Genomic DNA, 17,653 nt, shown 5'->3' on the forward strand with positions numbered 1-17,653 from the left:
GGGAAAACAATGCCCCGCAATAGATGTGGGTATCTGAGGACATCTTTCCACCTTTCATTCCCCTCTTTCCCCTGTTGTGTTAAACAAACATCCCTTTTTCCAGATGGGGGTCTGGCTTGCCTTTATAAGAGATGTGTCTTTTATAATTGAGGGGAGGGGAGGTGTAGTAAACCTGTCCCAACAGCCAGGTTTTTGAAAATGGGATGCAAAAGCACTGTATCTTTGCAAGCTTGGATCTGGATTCAGACCTCCTGGCAAAGACAACCCTTAGAAGAAGACTATGTTTAAGTAGACACGGGTGCTGCACTGAAACAGCAATGAATCACTGAAACAGTTATGGCTCGGGGCAGCTAAAAGCCCCCGGCTACAGCCAGCCCTGAAAATCGTGCCTGCCTAGGGAGACCCACCACCTGCCCCTATGCTTGGATCTAGGTTTGGACCTGAATCTGGATTTACAACTCCTGGAAAAGAAGACCCTTAGAAGACTATGTTTAAGCAGACACAGGTGCTACATTGAAACTGCAACGAATCGCTGAACCAGTTATGGCTCAGAGCAGCTAAAACCCCCGGCCACAGCCAGTCCTGAAAATGATGACCACTGAGAGAGACTTCTGGCTGAAAGACCCCAGACTACAGTCAGCACTCAAAAATCATGATGCCAACAGAGACTTCCCTCAGGTGGCTAAAAGACCCCAGACTACAGCCAGAACCCAAAAATCATGACTGCCGAGGGAGACTTCCCCTAGGTGGCTGAAAGACCCTCTAGCAACAGCCAGCCCTGAAAATTGTGACTGCTGAGGGAGACTTCCCCCAGGCAACTAAAAGACCCCCGGCTACAGTCAGCCCCTTGGCCTTTGGCTAAAGCCCATCCAAAAATTTCCTCTCAGAGGACAGCCAGTCTAGTGGCAAAGTATTTTCTTCTGTTGCCCAAAAGTCTTGACTGACCAGGGAGACTGGCTGGCTACAGGCCCCTCAACGCACACAAGCCACCTGGCACCTTGTGCAGTACATCCTTTTATTGGTTCAGGGTCAAGCCACAGGATGAGGCTGGGTGTGGGAAAGTCACAGATTACATGATGTCTTGGGGGGAGGGGTAGGAAGGGGATGTGGGGATCAGGACAAAAGGTAAGAATCTGAAAAGAAGTTTCTCATCCCAGCATGGCCCCCACCCACAGCCTAGCTAACACATGGTGCCAGGGGGGCGAGAGGGGGGGGGCCAGCGGCAGCAGTGGCTCGTGCCAGGCAGCACAGGAGGGAAAAAAAAAAAAAAAAAAGAGGCAGCCAGCATGTGTATAACAGAACCGCAGACACCAGAACTGCACTACTAGCAAACAAAAAGAAACAAGATTTTTCAGCCTCTCATGACCCGACAGCCACAGGCTTCCAGGTGCCAAACTGAAACGGTCTTCTTGTTGCTTAATTTCTCCATACCTGAGAGCCGTGGAGAAGGAGGAGGCCAGAGCGGACAATGTGGGGCACATACGGGACATGTCTGGAGGCTAATGAATTCGACTGAAAGACACAGCGCTTCCTCACCACCCTTCATTCGGAACGCTACACCTGTCATGTTACTACACTATTCTGATAGCGATATTATGTTGATTTTAATGCGCCATAAATCGAGCTAATGGAATTTACAGTGAGGACAGACACTTGGAAAAATCAGGCTAATTGACTTAAAAATCCGTATTATCTCACAGAGGAGACATAGCCTCAGTTTGGTGAAAGCAAATAAAAAATTTGTTCCCAAGATTCTGAGATGCAGAACAGGAAGTGCAGTGCACAATCTGAAGCCTGCAAGGAAGGGACAAAAATGGCTATGCACTGCTCAGACTCTGGGCCAGTTGTGGAACATGACAGTAAGAAGGGCTGCTCTAAGGGCAATTATACACAGAGCAGCTACCCCAATGCAGCTGTGCCACTGTAGCACACTTGATGAAGACATGCTATGGCGATTGGAGAGCCCTGTTCAATTGACACACTTATTCCACCTCAAGTGAGAGGTAGAAGATATATCAGCAGGATAGCGGCTTTCACTGACACAGCAGCAGTGTAGACAGTGCATAGGTCAATTTAACTTGCATCAATGGGGGGTGGGTGTCTTTTGCACACTCCTGAAGTGGCCTAAGTTAGATTGATTTAAGCGAGGGGTCTGCAACCAAAATAGCAAGAGCAGCCATTTTTTTTTTTTCAAATTTGGTTGCAATATCAATACTTCAAGAGCCACAATGCACATGAATACAAGACAGCCCTTAATAAATATCGTCAAATCATACTTGCTGTAACCCTTATTTTAAGAACAGCACACACACAATGATTTGTAATGCAGTACATGTTGACTGCAGAATGTTCACCAACTTCATACATATTCTCTTTCCTCACACTTTATTGAGTCCTCACAGAATATTGAGTCTCTTCTGGTCTGGCTATGGTCTGAAGAAGTGGGTCTGTCCCACGAAAGCTCACCTAATAAACTATTTTGCTAGTCTTTAAAGTGCTACTTGTCTGCTTTTTGTTTTGATAGTGTATAGACTAGCACGGCTTCCTCTGTTACTACTCACAGTTTACGTGTGAGTTTGTACCACTGTCTTCCTGACTTTCACTCCCTAACCCACTCTATTTATGCCAATTTTACTTCATATTTAATTTCAGATTTTTTTCTTAAAATGCATGTTGCCCTTCACAGCAGGAATGCTACAAGCTTCCTTTTCCTCTTCAAAATGAAGACTTTATTAGCAACATGATCAAAACAGTATCATATCCCAAAGTGCACTGCACGTATTGAAGGGGGAGTTATCCAATGTTGTGAGATCACACAGTTTCACATTTAGAAATGGGTTGTTCAAAATTTAACAGAATTTTTTAAATAGTCATTAATATTTAATTGTATTGAGTTAGTAGGAGCTAAAAAAGCTACTCTAATTCTTTGGACAAAACTGCATACGTAGCTATCAAATTCTGAACACTCTAATCACGTTTTACTTAAAAAAATCCATTAGTCCTGATGTTCCTTTTTGCTGTTATACTTTCAAACAAGTCACACAGTTTAATAAAAACATCAAGCCTCCCTCTTTTGACTTACCTCTCTCCAATTCCTTAACATCATCACATGAACGGACTGGGGGGAAAAAAGACAAAGAAAAGGTCAGGAAGGGAAATACTCTTTTACATATGGCTGTTCACGAATAATAATATATAGATTTCCATACATATATTATAGTCTCCCAGAGAGACAAAGAGGTTACAACTACTATTCAGAGACCGGACACAACATTCCAAACAGAAGCACTTCTACCCAGAGTATTATATAGTTTCCAAAAAGTCCCTACAAGACTCCACATAAGCATGGCCTCCATTCTGAGAGATCAGAGGACATCAAGCACAAAGATATATTTATTGTTCCGTATGTTTGGATTCAGCCTCCCTCACTTTTTGCCTGTTCCATTCACTCTAACTATTCCCTTCTTTGCAAGATTCACTAATTTCCGCATATTCCATTTGACATTTTCCCTACTACACATTTACTCTGAAGTAGCACTCCACAGGGACGGGAATCCCAGGTGCTACTTCAGCACAAGCCTTGGTTAAAACAGATTGAGCAAACTTAAAATAAACCGCTCTAGAGCTACTGCCTACAAAACCTTTGCATTTTACAGCCTTATGTCCTATAGCTTCATCAGAGAAAAGCCAAGAGGTAAGTCTCCAGTACTCAGGAACTAACTGCTCCACTCAAACCTTTCGGGAATCTCCCTTGTAGAATATTTCTTTTGCTAGACACAAATACTTATTTCAATCACTAAAGCCAACTTATTCTCAGAACTCTATTTCATTTCCTAAGCAGTCCACATTTACCTTTGTGCCGAGATAGAAGATCTGACTGCCACAGCTGCTGATGGACTGATAACAGGCTTTCTCCCCAACCAGGGCCTGGGAAAAATATAAAACATTTACTCCAGCACAAGCTGATTTTATTTGTTTTTCCAGTGAACAAATTGGAGATATAACTAATACCTGGGGACATTTGGTAATGGAGAAATACAACATGAGTCGGGGAGGAGATGGCAGTTTGCCCAGTCGTGCTAGACACATGAAGTGGAGCTGGAGACCTAACAACCTAACCCCTTTCACAGTCACCCCTTGCAGGGAACATGGGCTCACACTCATGTCAGTGATGACAATTAAAAGACATCACCAGAGAGCTAACAACAATTAAAAAAAATCCTCATGAGAAATGGTGATTCAGAGTAATTCCAATCTTACTATTCACAATGTAAGTTATTTCTGCCTCAGCTTTATTTGGTGAAGGCCAGAGAGAAAAAGGGGGGAAAAGATAGTAAAACACAGAAGAATGGAACCTTCAATAGGAAAGCATCACAGGCATCAGTCAGGATGCCTGCTTGATATGTACTCCAGAGGACCAATATCCCCCTACCAAATCACAGTCCTCACTTCCTCCATTCCCTTGGTTTCTCTAGGCATATCTAGATTGGGCACAACCCTGCTTAGCATATGAGACCTGCAGCCAAAGATGATATGGTTGCAGTCTTTGCATAATACCACCTGGAAAAACATTCTAGTAATTTACCGCAGCATAACTGGTTGAGAACATGGGGCCCTCTAACTTCAGTTTCTCTGGCTCATTCAGAAAAATTGAAGAGAAATGCTGAGGAAAAAGGGAGAAGCGGGCAGGCAGAGTTATTATGCAAAAGCCACAGTCTCAGAGAGTCACCATTGTATTTTTCTTTGAAGAGGGTTCTGAAGCTTAGTGGCACAATGGTGCATCTCACAAGTGTGAATGCAAAGAGACACTTTGAGAATTATCAGTTCTCACAAAACCACCACTAAACAAGCTCTTCAAAAAGGCTCTTTAAAAACGATAGTTTAGGCAGTCCTAACCTTTATAAAAGCAAATTTCAAAGAGTGTTATCAAATCGACATGTGATATATAAGTAGGCTATGATCAGTGAGCACATGGGCAGCCACCCAGGGGAGACTCAAATGCCTCCCAGCTGATTAGCAGAGCACCCACACCCAGTACCATGTTTTCTACTGGTGGCATGCATGCATGCATGCATACATACATACCTGCCTCCGTGTGCATAAAATTTATTCTGCACAAGGACAGAAAAAAAAAATTCAGGAAACACTGACTATAAAGTTCACAGCTCTTTACCAGTGCTTGGCTGACATTGCCTCCTGTGGCCAGTGATTTAAAGTGACTGCTGTTATAGACTAGCTGCACTTCTGAAATCTCGACAGTCTCCAGCTCCTCTTGCGTCTGGCGATCTATCACATGCAGCTTCTCCACACTGTCCAGAAGCACTATGGTGCGGGAGTTTATCCACTGAAATGAACGTATACGCCAAACTTCAGCAATATTTAATATATAACTATCAGCACAAGCAGAACAATATACCATAAGAAAACCCCAGAGATCACCAATATCTTAAACTAGTGGTAGCTTGCAGCATAAAGCTGTTATTTTTCCTGGGAATATGGAGTAAGCTGAAGTCTAGAATATAACTGCTTTTAAGGGCAAGTTTGATTACAAGGAAGGTGACAACCCAAAATCTTTAGTTGGAGTATCCAGTTATGAAAAACTTCCTCAGAATTTCATTTCTCATACCACAGATCTTTAGTGAAGGGAAAAAATCAACCATAATTCTTGTTCTTAAAGTATAATATATACCTGCTGCTCAACAACCACCATGGGCTCAGCGCCCATTGGTGTTTGATGCCTCCTTCACTATTTCCTTCCATCTTTCCCCGTCCAGTGCAAAGTGGCTTAACTTCTGTAGCTAGCTCTGCACCATTCTGCGTGGGATCTTCCTCTCCTGTCTGAGCCATCCATTAGGCTGAACAACAGGGTCTTGACTTTTCATTTGTCATTCATTCTGCAGATGTGCCTGAATAGCTGTAACTTCCATTGTACAACCTTCTGCAGTAGGTTCTCTTTCAGTTGTACCTTCCTATATAATTCCACGCTGGTGACCTCCTGCATCCAACCTATTCTCAGAATCTTTCTATAATGACTCCGCTCAAATGCCAACACCCTTCTCTTCGAATCTTTTATCATCACCCATGTCTCACATCCATCCAACATGCTGCTGAATACACGTTTTCAAGACACTCAGCTTCATTCCTCAGCTAATTGCTTTGCTTTTCCAGATCTTATCACTTTCAAACTCACGCTTGCTTTTGCTATTCTAGTAGCTATTTCCTTCTTACAGTCTAGATCATACGTCATGTTGCTCCCCACTTAAGTGACCATCTCTACATTCCCTAGTTCAATCCCATCTACACTGATCTTCCTTCCTATGTCCTTATCTCCAAATACATTTTGTTTTAATCAATATTCATAATCAGTCCATACCACTTTCCTTCCTTGTTTAGCACCTGCACCATTCTCACTAGCTTCTCTTCATCTTCCTCAATCATATCTATATAATCCACGAATCTCAAGTTAATTTTCATCCCATGCACCAACATCTCTACCACCTCTTTCCTGATCTTGTCCACTGCACTCGCTAGATACGTGATGAAGACACTCGGCAATATCAGATCTCGTCTCATACCTCTACTCGTTCTAAGCCAGGTTCCCAACTCTGCACATTGTCACTGATGCCTCTGCCTTACCATGGATATCCTTCAACAACCGTATCAGTCTGCTATCCACTTCATGCAATTTCAACACCTCCCAAGTCCTTTCTGATCTATATTGTCAAATGCCTTCTGAAAAGCAACAAAGCAACTGTATCGGAGGGGTATCCGTGTTAGTCTGGATCTGTAACGGCAACGAAGGGTCCTGTGGCACCTTACAGACTAACAGAAAAGTTCTGAGCAGGAGCTTTCATGAGCACAGACTCACTTCATCAGATGCAAGATGATGATGCAAGTGAGTCTGTGCTCATGAAAGCTCATGCTCAGAACTTTTCTGTTAGTCTATAAGGTGCCACAGGACCCTTCGTTGCTGGTTAAAGCAACTGTAGACTCTTGTCTTCCATCAAGCTTTCTCTGCTATTAATACTGGTGCCAAAATCTGCTGTATGGTACTTTTATCCTTCCTGAATCCTGCTTGCTCATCTACTAGGTGTTCTTCTAGCTGCGATCTAAATCTATCCATATCATCATCAGCACCTTGCCTAGATGACTCGTTAGGGCAATCATTCTGTAGTGCTTGCACTCCAACACATTTATTTGTGTATTATCACTATCATGGATCTTCTCCGTTCCTTAGGTGCCGCCTTCCCTTCTTTCCATACTATATTACATAGTCGGTGTATTTCCTGAATCATACTTACTCCTCTGTATTTGATCATCTCTCCCATGATCTTATTTCCAGGGCTCTTGTTGTTCTTTAGTCATTTCACTGCTCTATTTCCTCCTTCTGCATCTGCCGTATAGTACTTCTAGATAAAGACACTAGAGGAGATACCACAGAGATGGGCAGAGACCCAGGTAACATCAGATGCAGATGCATCTGATGTTACCTGGGTCTTTGCACACAAAAGCTTATGCTCCAAAATATCTGTTAGTCTATAAGGTGCTCCAGGACTTCTTGTTGTCCTTGAAGATACAGACTAACATGGCTACCTCTCTGATACTAATCACTAGACTGTGGCCCAAGTATCTGCTCCTGGGAAAGTCTGGCACTGCTGTACTGATGTTACCCATCTTCTTATCAAAATCGTATCTTTCATGTTGTTGGGATGTCCCATCATTGGATCGCCATGTCCACTTTCTACGGTCCTTTTTTTGGAATCTCATGTTGCAGATCACCATCTCATGCTCCATAGCAAACTCTAGTAACTTCTCACCTTGTTCATTTCTTTCTCCATACCCAAACTTTCCCATGACTCTCTTCCAAACTTTGTTAATACTTCCGACCTACATGTTCCAATCTTTCTGTGGTATCTCCTCCAGTGTCTTTATCTAGCCTTCATAGAATAACTCAGTCTCTTCCTCCATACTGTCTGATGTGGGTGCATACACTTGAATGACCGTGATGGTGAATGGTTTTGCTTCAAATCTCACTACCATCATTCTCGCACTCACCAATTTCTATCCTTTTGCTAAGAAGGAATCCAACTCCTGCCTCATGCTTCGTTTCATTCCCTGACCAAATGTCTTCACAACTGCACATCCCTCATGATCCCGTCCAACACATCTCCACCAGTCCAAGCATACTGCGTCGGTATCCCTCCATCTCCTTTCGAAGCAGCTCTAACTTCCCAGTCGCTCAGTGTTCAGACCTTCCATGTTCCAACTGACAACATATATGTTAGCTGTAATTTTCTTTGGTAGCCAACTTATCGACCCAACCCCAATTGCTCGATTGGTATCGTGGACCTTGTTTATCCGGGCGATATCCAAGCCAGCACCTTTTACCAGTTAGCTGTACAAGCATCAGGTTTCATTCGTATTATTGTTTTACGATAAGCGCACTGTCACTCATCTGACCAACCTTCCTCCTTCATCCAGGCTTGGGAATGGCATGGAACCTCTAGAGGCTTCATGGTGGAGTTTATATACCTGGTACTGCTATACTGCCTTCCAGACTGGAATTCTAGCATTTTACAAGTATTCTAAAATAATTCTCAATCTCCTATTAAGGGGGATAAGGGACAAAAAGGTATTTTTAGCAGAAATAAAAAACTAAGTGAACTCCTCCAAAACTGGGAATCAAATTCAGAAATCCATCTCATTCCTATTAAAATGTATCCATTAGATCATGTCCCCACACTTTCTGTCTGCTCTCAGAGTGCATGTGTTTTTCGAGAAATTTCACTTGCTAGATTGGAGATTTAGAAATACTAACAAAATTGATTAACTGTGACAGTTTTATATTTCATCATTATACCCTTAGTGCTCTTTAGAAGCGTTTTTAGGGCTTGCATGCAAATTTCTATATTAAAACTATCAAACAAAAGATAGCATGTTATTAACATACATACAAACATAAAATGGAAGCCAATATGTCAGACCTGGCTGGCTTTTTTTGACCCATTGCTTAGTATCTGTTCATATGGATTTAAAACCAAGCCAGAAGAATTTAGCCCAATGATTAAGGCAACTTCAGTCATATACTCTTTTCACTAGGGACATGGGGATTATAGTGTGCACACCCTACTAATTTGTTCAGCCTATTTTCTTCAACCCAAAGCCACTATTTGAATATTTTAATGCATGCGATCTTTTGACAAAATCTATAGCAAATAAATTCATTTAAATCCATACATTCCAATTTACATCCATGAAAAGAGGGGGCTAGGTTTGCTAGAACAAGTTTGTAGTGAGAAATTATCACACCCTGAAGTTGACAGATGTTGAATTGTATTTTAAAATACCTGAGCAGAGAAAAAAGCATTACTGGATCAAATACTTACAGTAAAATTGATGAGGTCATAGTGCAGATGAAGCTGTTTTTGCTTAGTAACATGTATTGCACCTGAGTCATCTCTCTTCACCTGATGATGGAATCAGACAAGAAAAACACTCAAACTCATTTCTTCAATGCAACCCAAAGGCTGTCTTGATAAAAAACAAAATTCTCCTTACTGAGGAAGCCCAATTTTAAGGTCTGTAGGTTTCCCCAGTATCAGTGTTCTAGCAGTGCCTTTCAAAAGCACCATCACTGGGGGAGCTTTCTAAAATGACCTTAAAAAGGGTGCATAAATTCCTATTCTCACTAGAACTCACTGAATCACTTCACAAAGTGTTAGTTTATGTCCTTTATATTTTAATGTATTTTATTTAATCTCTTTTCAAATAATATAATAGGAAGTAGTCAAAACTAGGACCTGTTAAAATTTCGCCATGGCAAACTGAACTTTCTTTTGTGGGCTGATTAAAACAATTATAACAGTACAAACATTGACAGAGACTGATATTTGGTAGATCCAAGGCGCAATGGGTTGGTTTTAATTTAGGATCTTTTTAGCCATCTGTCATAACTAGAAATTGGCCCAACAGTACATATTGCTTCACCCACTTTGCCTCACAAATGTCAAGGGACCAACACAGCTACAACTCTGTGAATAATCAGAATTGGCAGAATTTTTGGGGTGTTTTTTTTTTTTCTTTTTTAGGTGTATTTTCAGATAAGGTTGATGTTTGTTCAAGCTGTTTTAAATTTTTATCACCATCCACAGTTCGGAGAGCTAGAACTTTATAAAACTTAAACACATGGTCAACATCACATCAAGCACACAAAGAAAATAGTCTGAAATCAAACTAATAAGTTATCAAGCAGCATTTTTCTTAATTTGCATATCCATGAATTTCAGTGGTTATTAAAAGGAAATATTTTAATGGATTTGTATACGCACAGTGAAATAGACATCTGTGAATATTTACTGATAAAAATCTAATCCTGCCAAGACTGGTTATAAATAAAAGTTTGTGTGCCAGCAGCAGCCCATGGAGAAAATTTGTTCATTGTGAGAACAGGAGCTATACTTTCTGGTCACATTTAATTCACATCACAAACTTAACTCTGCCCTCATAGGAATCTCAGTTTTTCAAACTTTTATACTAAATAATAGCAACACTAATGTTGGGAGAGGAACATATAATTAAGGAATAGATGGGTGAGCAGAACTATAGTTGAAGTGTACGGTTTGTGATATACAGCAGCGATTCTCAAACTTATTTAAGGTCGCACTTTTTTTTTTGGTGTCTATACGCTAAGAACAGAAATCTATGCACAATTCACTAAATATTAAAAACCGTAATTCAATGACTCACATAGAGCCAACAATCCATTAATGTGAAACTGACTGTGGGCAATGCTCACAATTAAATGTGCACCCCACGTTGTAGCAAACAGATAACCTACAGATGGCAAACACTTTGTATAACACTATGCAAGTGTAACAGCAATCTGTCAAAGAGCTTTGTGCCACCTGGAGTCAAATGTGCCATGCTAGGACCAGACATAACTGTAGCAATCAGTTTTACTAGCTGTTCACTGCTGTTGGTAAAACATGATGGTTCACCCACACACACTTAGGTCCCTCCCAGCATACATTCCACATCCCCTGAGTTTGGGAACCTCTGGCATACAATAAAGTGTGCGCCCATGAGTGGGGGGGGGGAACAAAAAAAGAGGGTAAATACTGTAAACTAGCTTAACTTCATTCCCTTGTTTTTGTGGTTGTGTGTTTGGAATAGCGTGTGTTTGTGCAATAACTAACTCCATGACAGGGAAATTTTTGTTGTATTAATTTTAAAAAGTCTAATTTTAGAAGATGGGAGATATACTTGACACTTCTACAAACCATCTTAGGAGAGAGAAGATCAAGCTACCCGTTGAGCCCATCATGTCTCACCAATGACTCTTGCAGTATATCTCACAAGGAACAGAAGATGGTAAGGCTAACCCCGTGTGGGAAGTTTCTGCATGATGGGATAAGTAGCTCTGCAATATTATCTACTTAAGTCAAAGCCTGGAGTTTTAGAATAAAGCTGATTTTGACTATCTAAGCACAAAACAGTGTTTGGAGCAACAAAGACTGAAATAAAGCTTCTTTGCACTTGGATAGTTGCTTTAAAGTTGAAAAGGATATCATTTAAATAATAAGCATTCATTTCAGGGCTCAAGGAATGTGAGAAATTTCTGTCCCCCAAAGCCATTTTTCAGCAAAAGTATGACAGTGACATAAAATTAAATAATTTTTTGTTAGCTAATATAAATGGCCACTAGTGTAACTCAAGGAATGTTAAACAAAGCTTAAATCTATCAGGTATTTGCCTCAAAAACTTTATAACTGGCAATGCAATATATTGTTTGAAACATTAAGAGCACCTATGGACTTCAAACAACAGCCCAAACACACCATGTGCTGCAGTAGAAGATAGTAAGAAACAGTCTCTAGCCTTCAGAGCTTACAATCTAAAGAACAAAAAAAAAGGGTGAGAGAAAGGATTATCCCAGCCTTAGAACACATGGCAAAACCCAGAGAGCTCACATAATTTGTCCTAGGTCTCAGAGGAAATCTTTGCACAGATGGAAACTCTCATCAAGTCAGAGTCCAGATCCATAACCATAAAACAATTCTTCTACTTCCAAATACATCAGAAGTTGTTTACAAACAACTCATTTGCTGATCATATTACTGTTGTTGAAACTGAATGTCCTGACAAGCCAATGGGACTTTTCCAAGTACGGCTATTACCCACTCTCAGTCTAGGCACATCCCTCAGATCGAGCATTCTGGAAAAATGCTATTCCCACAGTTCTGTTGCCCTCTAGTCGCAATGTTAATGCTTAACTGGCCCTTGCCAGTAGCCAGCTGTGCTGGGCCAGAAAAGTCATGGACATGACCCCAGTGGCAGGACCTACATTAAAATCAGTTAACCGGTTGAGTGCTATCATGTAACCAGTTAAACATTTTAACTTTTCTGCTCTGTAGGGGTATGTCTAAACTGCACTGTAAATCAGGTCTGTGGAATGCAAATATCCAGATTTGGAGCTTCCCAGTCTATCTAACCATAGGTCATTCATGGAAGTCATGTCGCTAGTTTGCCCAACTCAATGAGCACATAAATACATAAACTGCAAATGATACTATTCCATCATCATGTAGGTGCTGGTTGACTATAGAGACAGATTATCAGTACATTCCATGCTATTGTCGAAGTACTCTATGACAGTATTTCCTGCAGAGAACAATTTTACCGTCATGGACACGCAGTGACATTATTCCCACCAAGTAACACTGTCATAGAGTCACTTTCTCCACTGCAGTTTTAGGAGACCCCATATGCTCTTGTTTGCTATGGCTTATAAACCCACTTCTTGACTGCAGAGGTCTTAACAAACGTAGCTTTAACTACACCCTTAGCAGCTGTAAAATGGTGGCTAAATATAAGTTTGGCATATTGAAATCCTGTTGGAATTGTTCACAGAACTATTTGAATACCAGAGTTAATGCCATTGACATTATTTTGGCCTGCTGGGCTCCACGAACATGTCTGAGGAAGAAAGTGCTCCATCTCGTCAGGAGTGGACTCATGGCACTACTGTATTGTTGAAAGAACGCACACGGCCAGAAAGAGCACCTGTTGTAACTGAAGCAGGGAAGAAAGATGCAGTGGAAATCAGAGACGCTGAGTGTGGCCATATTACGGTCTGCATGACCCCCAACAGATTCAGGAATGCATGCTTTCATCAAGAACACAAACAATGCTAGAGATACTTCCCTGGGGGACTGGATGGGTTCCCTGCACACACACTACCAGTGGTGATGGTTTTGTATGAACTTAAACTTATTGATATGACAGACTATTACCTTTTATAGGCATTTGTCTTTATTGTGTAAATTGGGCATGTGCTGCAATCCACCAGACGATTGCTATTTATGTAGGTCATTCTCAGTAAAGGGAATAAACAGTCCTCATGCCACCATGCCCATGTGCAAACAAGACACTGTTTTTACATATGTATTTAATAAAATCTGGCAGCCAGACCAGCTACCATCTCAGGCAAAATTTGTTCTCTTTGGCCCTTTTGTGGTGTTTTGCACACACATGCCATTGGTGCAGTACAGTGGAGGAATAAATGGAAACATCTGCCCTTCCAGCTAGTGTTCCTTCCTTGTGTCGTGGACAACCCAACCACAGAATTGTCCAGTGCAGGTGCGGTGAGGACTCAGGCTGCGGAGGCGGAGCGGAAGGTGTAGGCCAAGCTGGCCTTCCCTTGTCATGAGCACAAGCATCTCCTCAAACAACTTTGACTGCTATAGTCAAGCACAGCCCACGCTCCAGAAGCTGTGCTGTCAATCTCTTCTCATGTTCTGCAGTCTGTTGTCCTGGCCTGCTTCCTCCTCCTATTGGTTCCGCAGTCACTGTTAATTAACACCAGAGCATACACAATGCAAGACTCCTGATTGACTATGGACATCCTGCAGAGGTGGAAGAGCCTGCCAAAACAAACGAAAGAACAAATTGCCTGATTATGACAAAAAAGTTACTTCCTCTGCAGCGTAAATGGTTGTGGAATCTCAAAATTATGCTTTTTAATCATTGGTTTTGTTAAATTCAGAAAAATATCAAGTGCCTGGGGCTCTGCCCTCTGGCAGCCAACCCAGTGCCAGCTCTGGCTTGGGCCCTGCTTGCCTCAGAGCCAGCTCCTACCTGTTGGCTGGTCAGCCTGAACTGGACTGGCTTCCCTCCTTTCATGCTCCTCCAGGCCTGACATGGGCTGCAGGTGAACCAGGGTGCGGCCGATTGGGCAAACAGGCTCTGTTTAACCCCTGCCCCGCCTGGCCTTCCTCACACATTTACAGCATCATTCACTTAAATACGATCCCCTTCTGCATTCTGGATAGCTAACATGGACTACATACTGTCTTAACTGTACTGGACACGTCTAATGAACAGGCAGTTTGGGATGGTCCAGAGTGGTGAAATTCTACAGCAGAGCATACTATCTGGGAAGGCAATAAGGAAAAGTGCCAACACAACTCTGTATGAGTATCTTGTAAAAATTTCACCATAATTGATTAACTTTTATTTTCACTTTCTGATATCCATTTTGGATTCCATGTTGCGTGGATATAGGCATACGTTCTCTTGTTAGCAGATACGTGCTGCAACACCTGACTTCTAATAATTTTAATGGGTCAGAAACTAGAAATCCATCCCATCCATATACTAACAAACCTAGAGGCAGAAACTTACCATTCTCCAGCACTACTTCTGCTTCTACTGCGTGCTGCTCTCCCAGGGCATTGTCAAACATTTCCTCACAGTATGGATCTTAGATATGCTGCAGCTGTTCCAGCCTCAAAGGCTCCTCACGAAGTGGCATGAGCACTGAAACACTTCCTGAGCTTGGATCTGGTAGTATCTGTGGCTTAGGCGTCATAAAGGTGCCATCTCCATTTAGAGCGCAAAGTGTTGTGGTGGGCTCATTCCCAGCACTTGGCTGAATTCTTCACTGAAAAGGCAGGTAGCCAGAGATGTGGCTAACATCCCTAACTTGACAGTAATCAATCTCAAGTTGCTTGATTCATACTCTGCACTGATCAGCTGTCAAGTGGACCAGCAATGCTGAAAGCTTCTTTGTAACTTTCTGGTAAGACAAGATCATTTCCGGTACTCTTGATGAAGTTGAATGTCTTGTTTTCCTCACACCAGACATTAACCAGAAGCGGGCTGCATTCCCATGGTCAGCTAGCAGGCACTTGATATTTGGTACTGAACTACTTCTTGTTACTGTCTGTAGCTAAGAGAAAAACTGGTTAACTATGTCCCAAGTTCCACTGCCATCAATGGAACAAAGTGGTGCTTCCAGTTTCTGGGAATCCAGTGGGTATGTAAATGACAGAGAACCAAGACACACTGGCCCAGGAGCAGCAGAGCCTCCAGACATCAGTCTGGGAGCCTACGCTGGAACTGTGACCACACAGCAAAAACACAGGACTTAGGCCAAGTCCCACCACACTAGAGTGTCCTACAACTCAGGTGCCAACAACTTCTTAGCCCAAATCAGAAATGTGAATGAGGATGGCAGGAGGTTTGGGCTCAACAGGAGTCTGAGCCCAGGTTTACAATGTAATGTAGACATACCTTAAGAGCCAATCCAGCTCCTATTGACTTGATTGACACTGGACTGGGCCCCAAAACAGGACAACTCAAAAAATGCTAAGCTGAGGAATAAGGTTCAGCACGGACCTAGAGAGAATATTTTTCAACTGTGTCACATTAAACTACATAAACACTTGATCTAGCCATGTTACCCTCAGGGAATATTTATACAATGGCACCGTATGGCCAGTGTTGCCACGTCAATAAAAATGCTACTGCATTTTTCCCAAGTCAACGTGAACAGCGGTGATTCACCTTATGGAACGATACCACCACTGATCAAGAGTGAATTAACTTCTGTACTTGCATTCTAGATGTGATTATCCAGAAGACTGCACAGAACTAGAAATTCAGACTTACCAAAAGAAAATGGACAACATCTCCTCGGCAAAAGGCAAGCATGGGGTTCATCGAATTCTGTATAGCAACAAAATGCCACGCCAGCAGTGGCACACTAGAGGGATCCATCTAAAGAGAGACAGAACAGTCTCTTTGTAATACTGTGTATACAGAAACAGTCTGACACTCTGACTTCAATGTGGTGTATGAACAGGTCAGATGGGTCTTTTGATGCCAGTGGTCTAAATACTCCAGCACTTAAGAATCCACTTAGAAAAATTAAAATTTTGGCACCAAAAAGATCAATTTCTCTGCAACATTGTCCACAGAGAAGTGCAGCATTCTCAAACACTTTGTACAAATTACAAGCCAAAAATGACGTTAAAAAAGAGTTAAGACGAAGAGTACAAGGTAACTTATGTCACAGCCAAGTTTATTTATTCCAAAACCAAGAATTATATGACAGGTACATTTGTTAAAGGTACGAAAATGCATAGTTAATGCTAACTCTGCCCTGTAATGATACTCACAGGATTATCATTAACATATATGATTTCCTGCAGACTCAGATTAAACTGATTTTAAAGAAGATCAAATAGCCTTCTCCCCTCTTAGGGTCAACTACAGGCCATAATCAGCTTTATTCCCCAACCCACCAAAGCAACTACCCCCGGAGGCATGGCTGAGGAATTTCTACACCGCTGCTATTCTTGCTTGCAGGAACCTCCCATAGAAGTTATTGAATCTGCAGAACAATTCACAGCAGCCTTCAGACACACTGCTTCTCCTGCCTGGTATTAATCAGATCTATGGTCTGCCATAACTGTCTCCCACAGAGTTAACTGTCCCAAGATCCAAAAGTGTCACACCCACTTCACCATTAAAACTGTCCGTAGCCTTATTCCAGAAAAAAAGATATTTGTTCTTACTCACACGACCATAGGGAAAAGTCATCCACACCTTCAAAGATGGTTTTAAGCCAATGACTAGAATCTTTAAACAAAAACAAAGAAGTTATGAAAATGTTTAAGTATTTTTCAACATGTTTCATTTTAATTTAGCACAGGGTGATGTGAGAGGCAGGATACCTTAGTTAGGGAAGCCATTGCCAGCAGTGAGTACTGGGTAATAGGGTGATCTCTCAATTCAGTCTTTGCATGTAAGGGCTCGATACAGCAAACTTCTCCCTTGGAACCACTGAACAGACATCGAGATTCACATGTTCTCACACCCATAACTCTCCTGAAAACAAAGCAATCAAGAACTTGCCTGCCCAATATCTAAAAAAAATCCAGAACATTATCTCAGATAACCGCTTGGAGAGAGATATTTTCACAGTGCCTGGTCGGAGTAAGGGATAATGCTTTTATGGCATTTCAAGAAGCATCACAGATACAGACAAAATGAATCACTAGGTCTACTTTAAGAGAGTCACCACTGGCCCACCCACAGTTAACTTGTCAGGCCCTAATCCCATACTCCTGTCTCTGTCAACAGCATCTATGAGGCCCAATCATATACAAGATACACACAAAAGGACGAGAGTTGCCACGAACTACACCTTACAGCTACTGTCAATAAAAATTAGGAGAAATGAGCCTGAAGATTAAGAACTGCACTGAAGACGGAGAAAGAGGGAGCATCTGCCAGGAGGCCCCGAGAAATGGCATTGCTCCCACAGCTGCAATCACACCCCTCCCTACGTCCAGCCTTAATCAAAATG

At 41.9% G+C, this 17,653-nt stretch overlaps 1 protein-coding gene across 5 annotated transcripts in view; it reads right to left on the bottom strand.

The window, feature by feature from the left end:
• The window catches only part of VPS8 (VPS8 subunit of CORVET complex), a 158,479-nt gene that overhangs the window by 95,460 nt on the left and 45,366 nt on the right, over positions 1–17,653 (bottom strand). For 4 of the 5 annotated variants that reach the window (XM_075004218.1, XM_075004217.1, XM_075004220.1 and 1 more), the window contains 7 exons: positions 17,019–17,172; positions 16,864–16,923; positions 15,952–16,059; positions 9,387–9,467; positions 5,174–5,344; positions 3,853–3,927; positions 3,083–3,118 (listed from right to left, as the gene is read on the bottom strand). In XM_075004218.1, the coding sequence (XP_074860319.1) occupies positions 3,083–3,118; positions 3,853–3,927; positions 5,174–5,344; positions 9,387–9,467; positions 15,952–16,059; positions 16,864–16,923; positions 17,019–17,172 (685 nt within the window). Of the gene's footprint in view, positions 1–3,082; positions 3,119–3,852; positions 3,928–4,585; positions 4,650–5,173; positions 5,345–9,386; positions 9,468–15,951; positions 16,060–16,863; positions 16,924–17,018; positions 17,173–17,653 lie in introns of those variants that run through there. The other variant, XM_075004221.1, reaches the window with a different exon arrangement.

This window comes from Carettochelys insculpta, chromosome 10, assembly GCF_033958435.1.
Source record: "Carettochelys insculpta isolate YL-2023 chromosome 10, ASM3395843v1, whole genome shotgun sequence".
In the NCBI taxonomy this organism is placed as follows: domain Eukaryota; kingdom Metazoa; phylum Chordata; order Testudines; family Carettochelyidae; genus Carettochelys; species Carettochelys insculpta.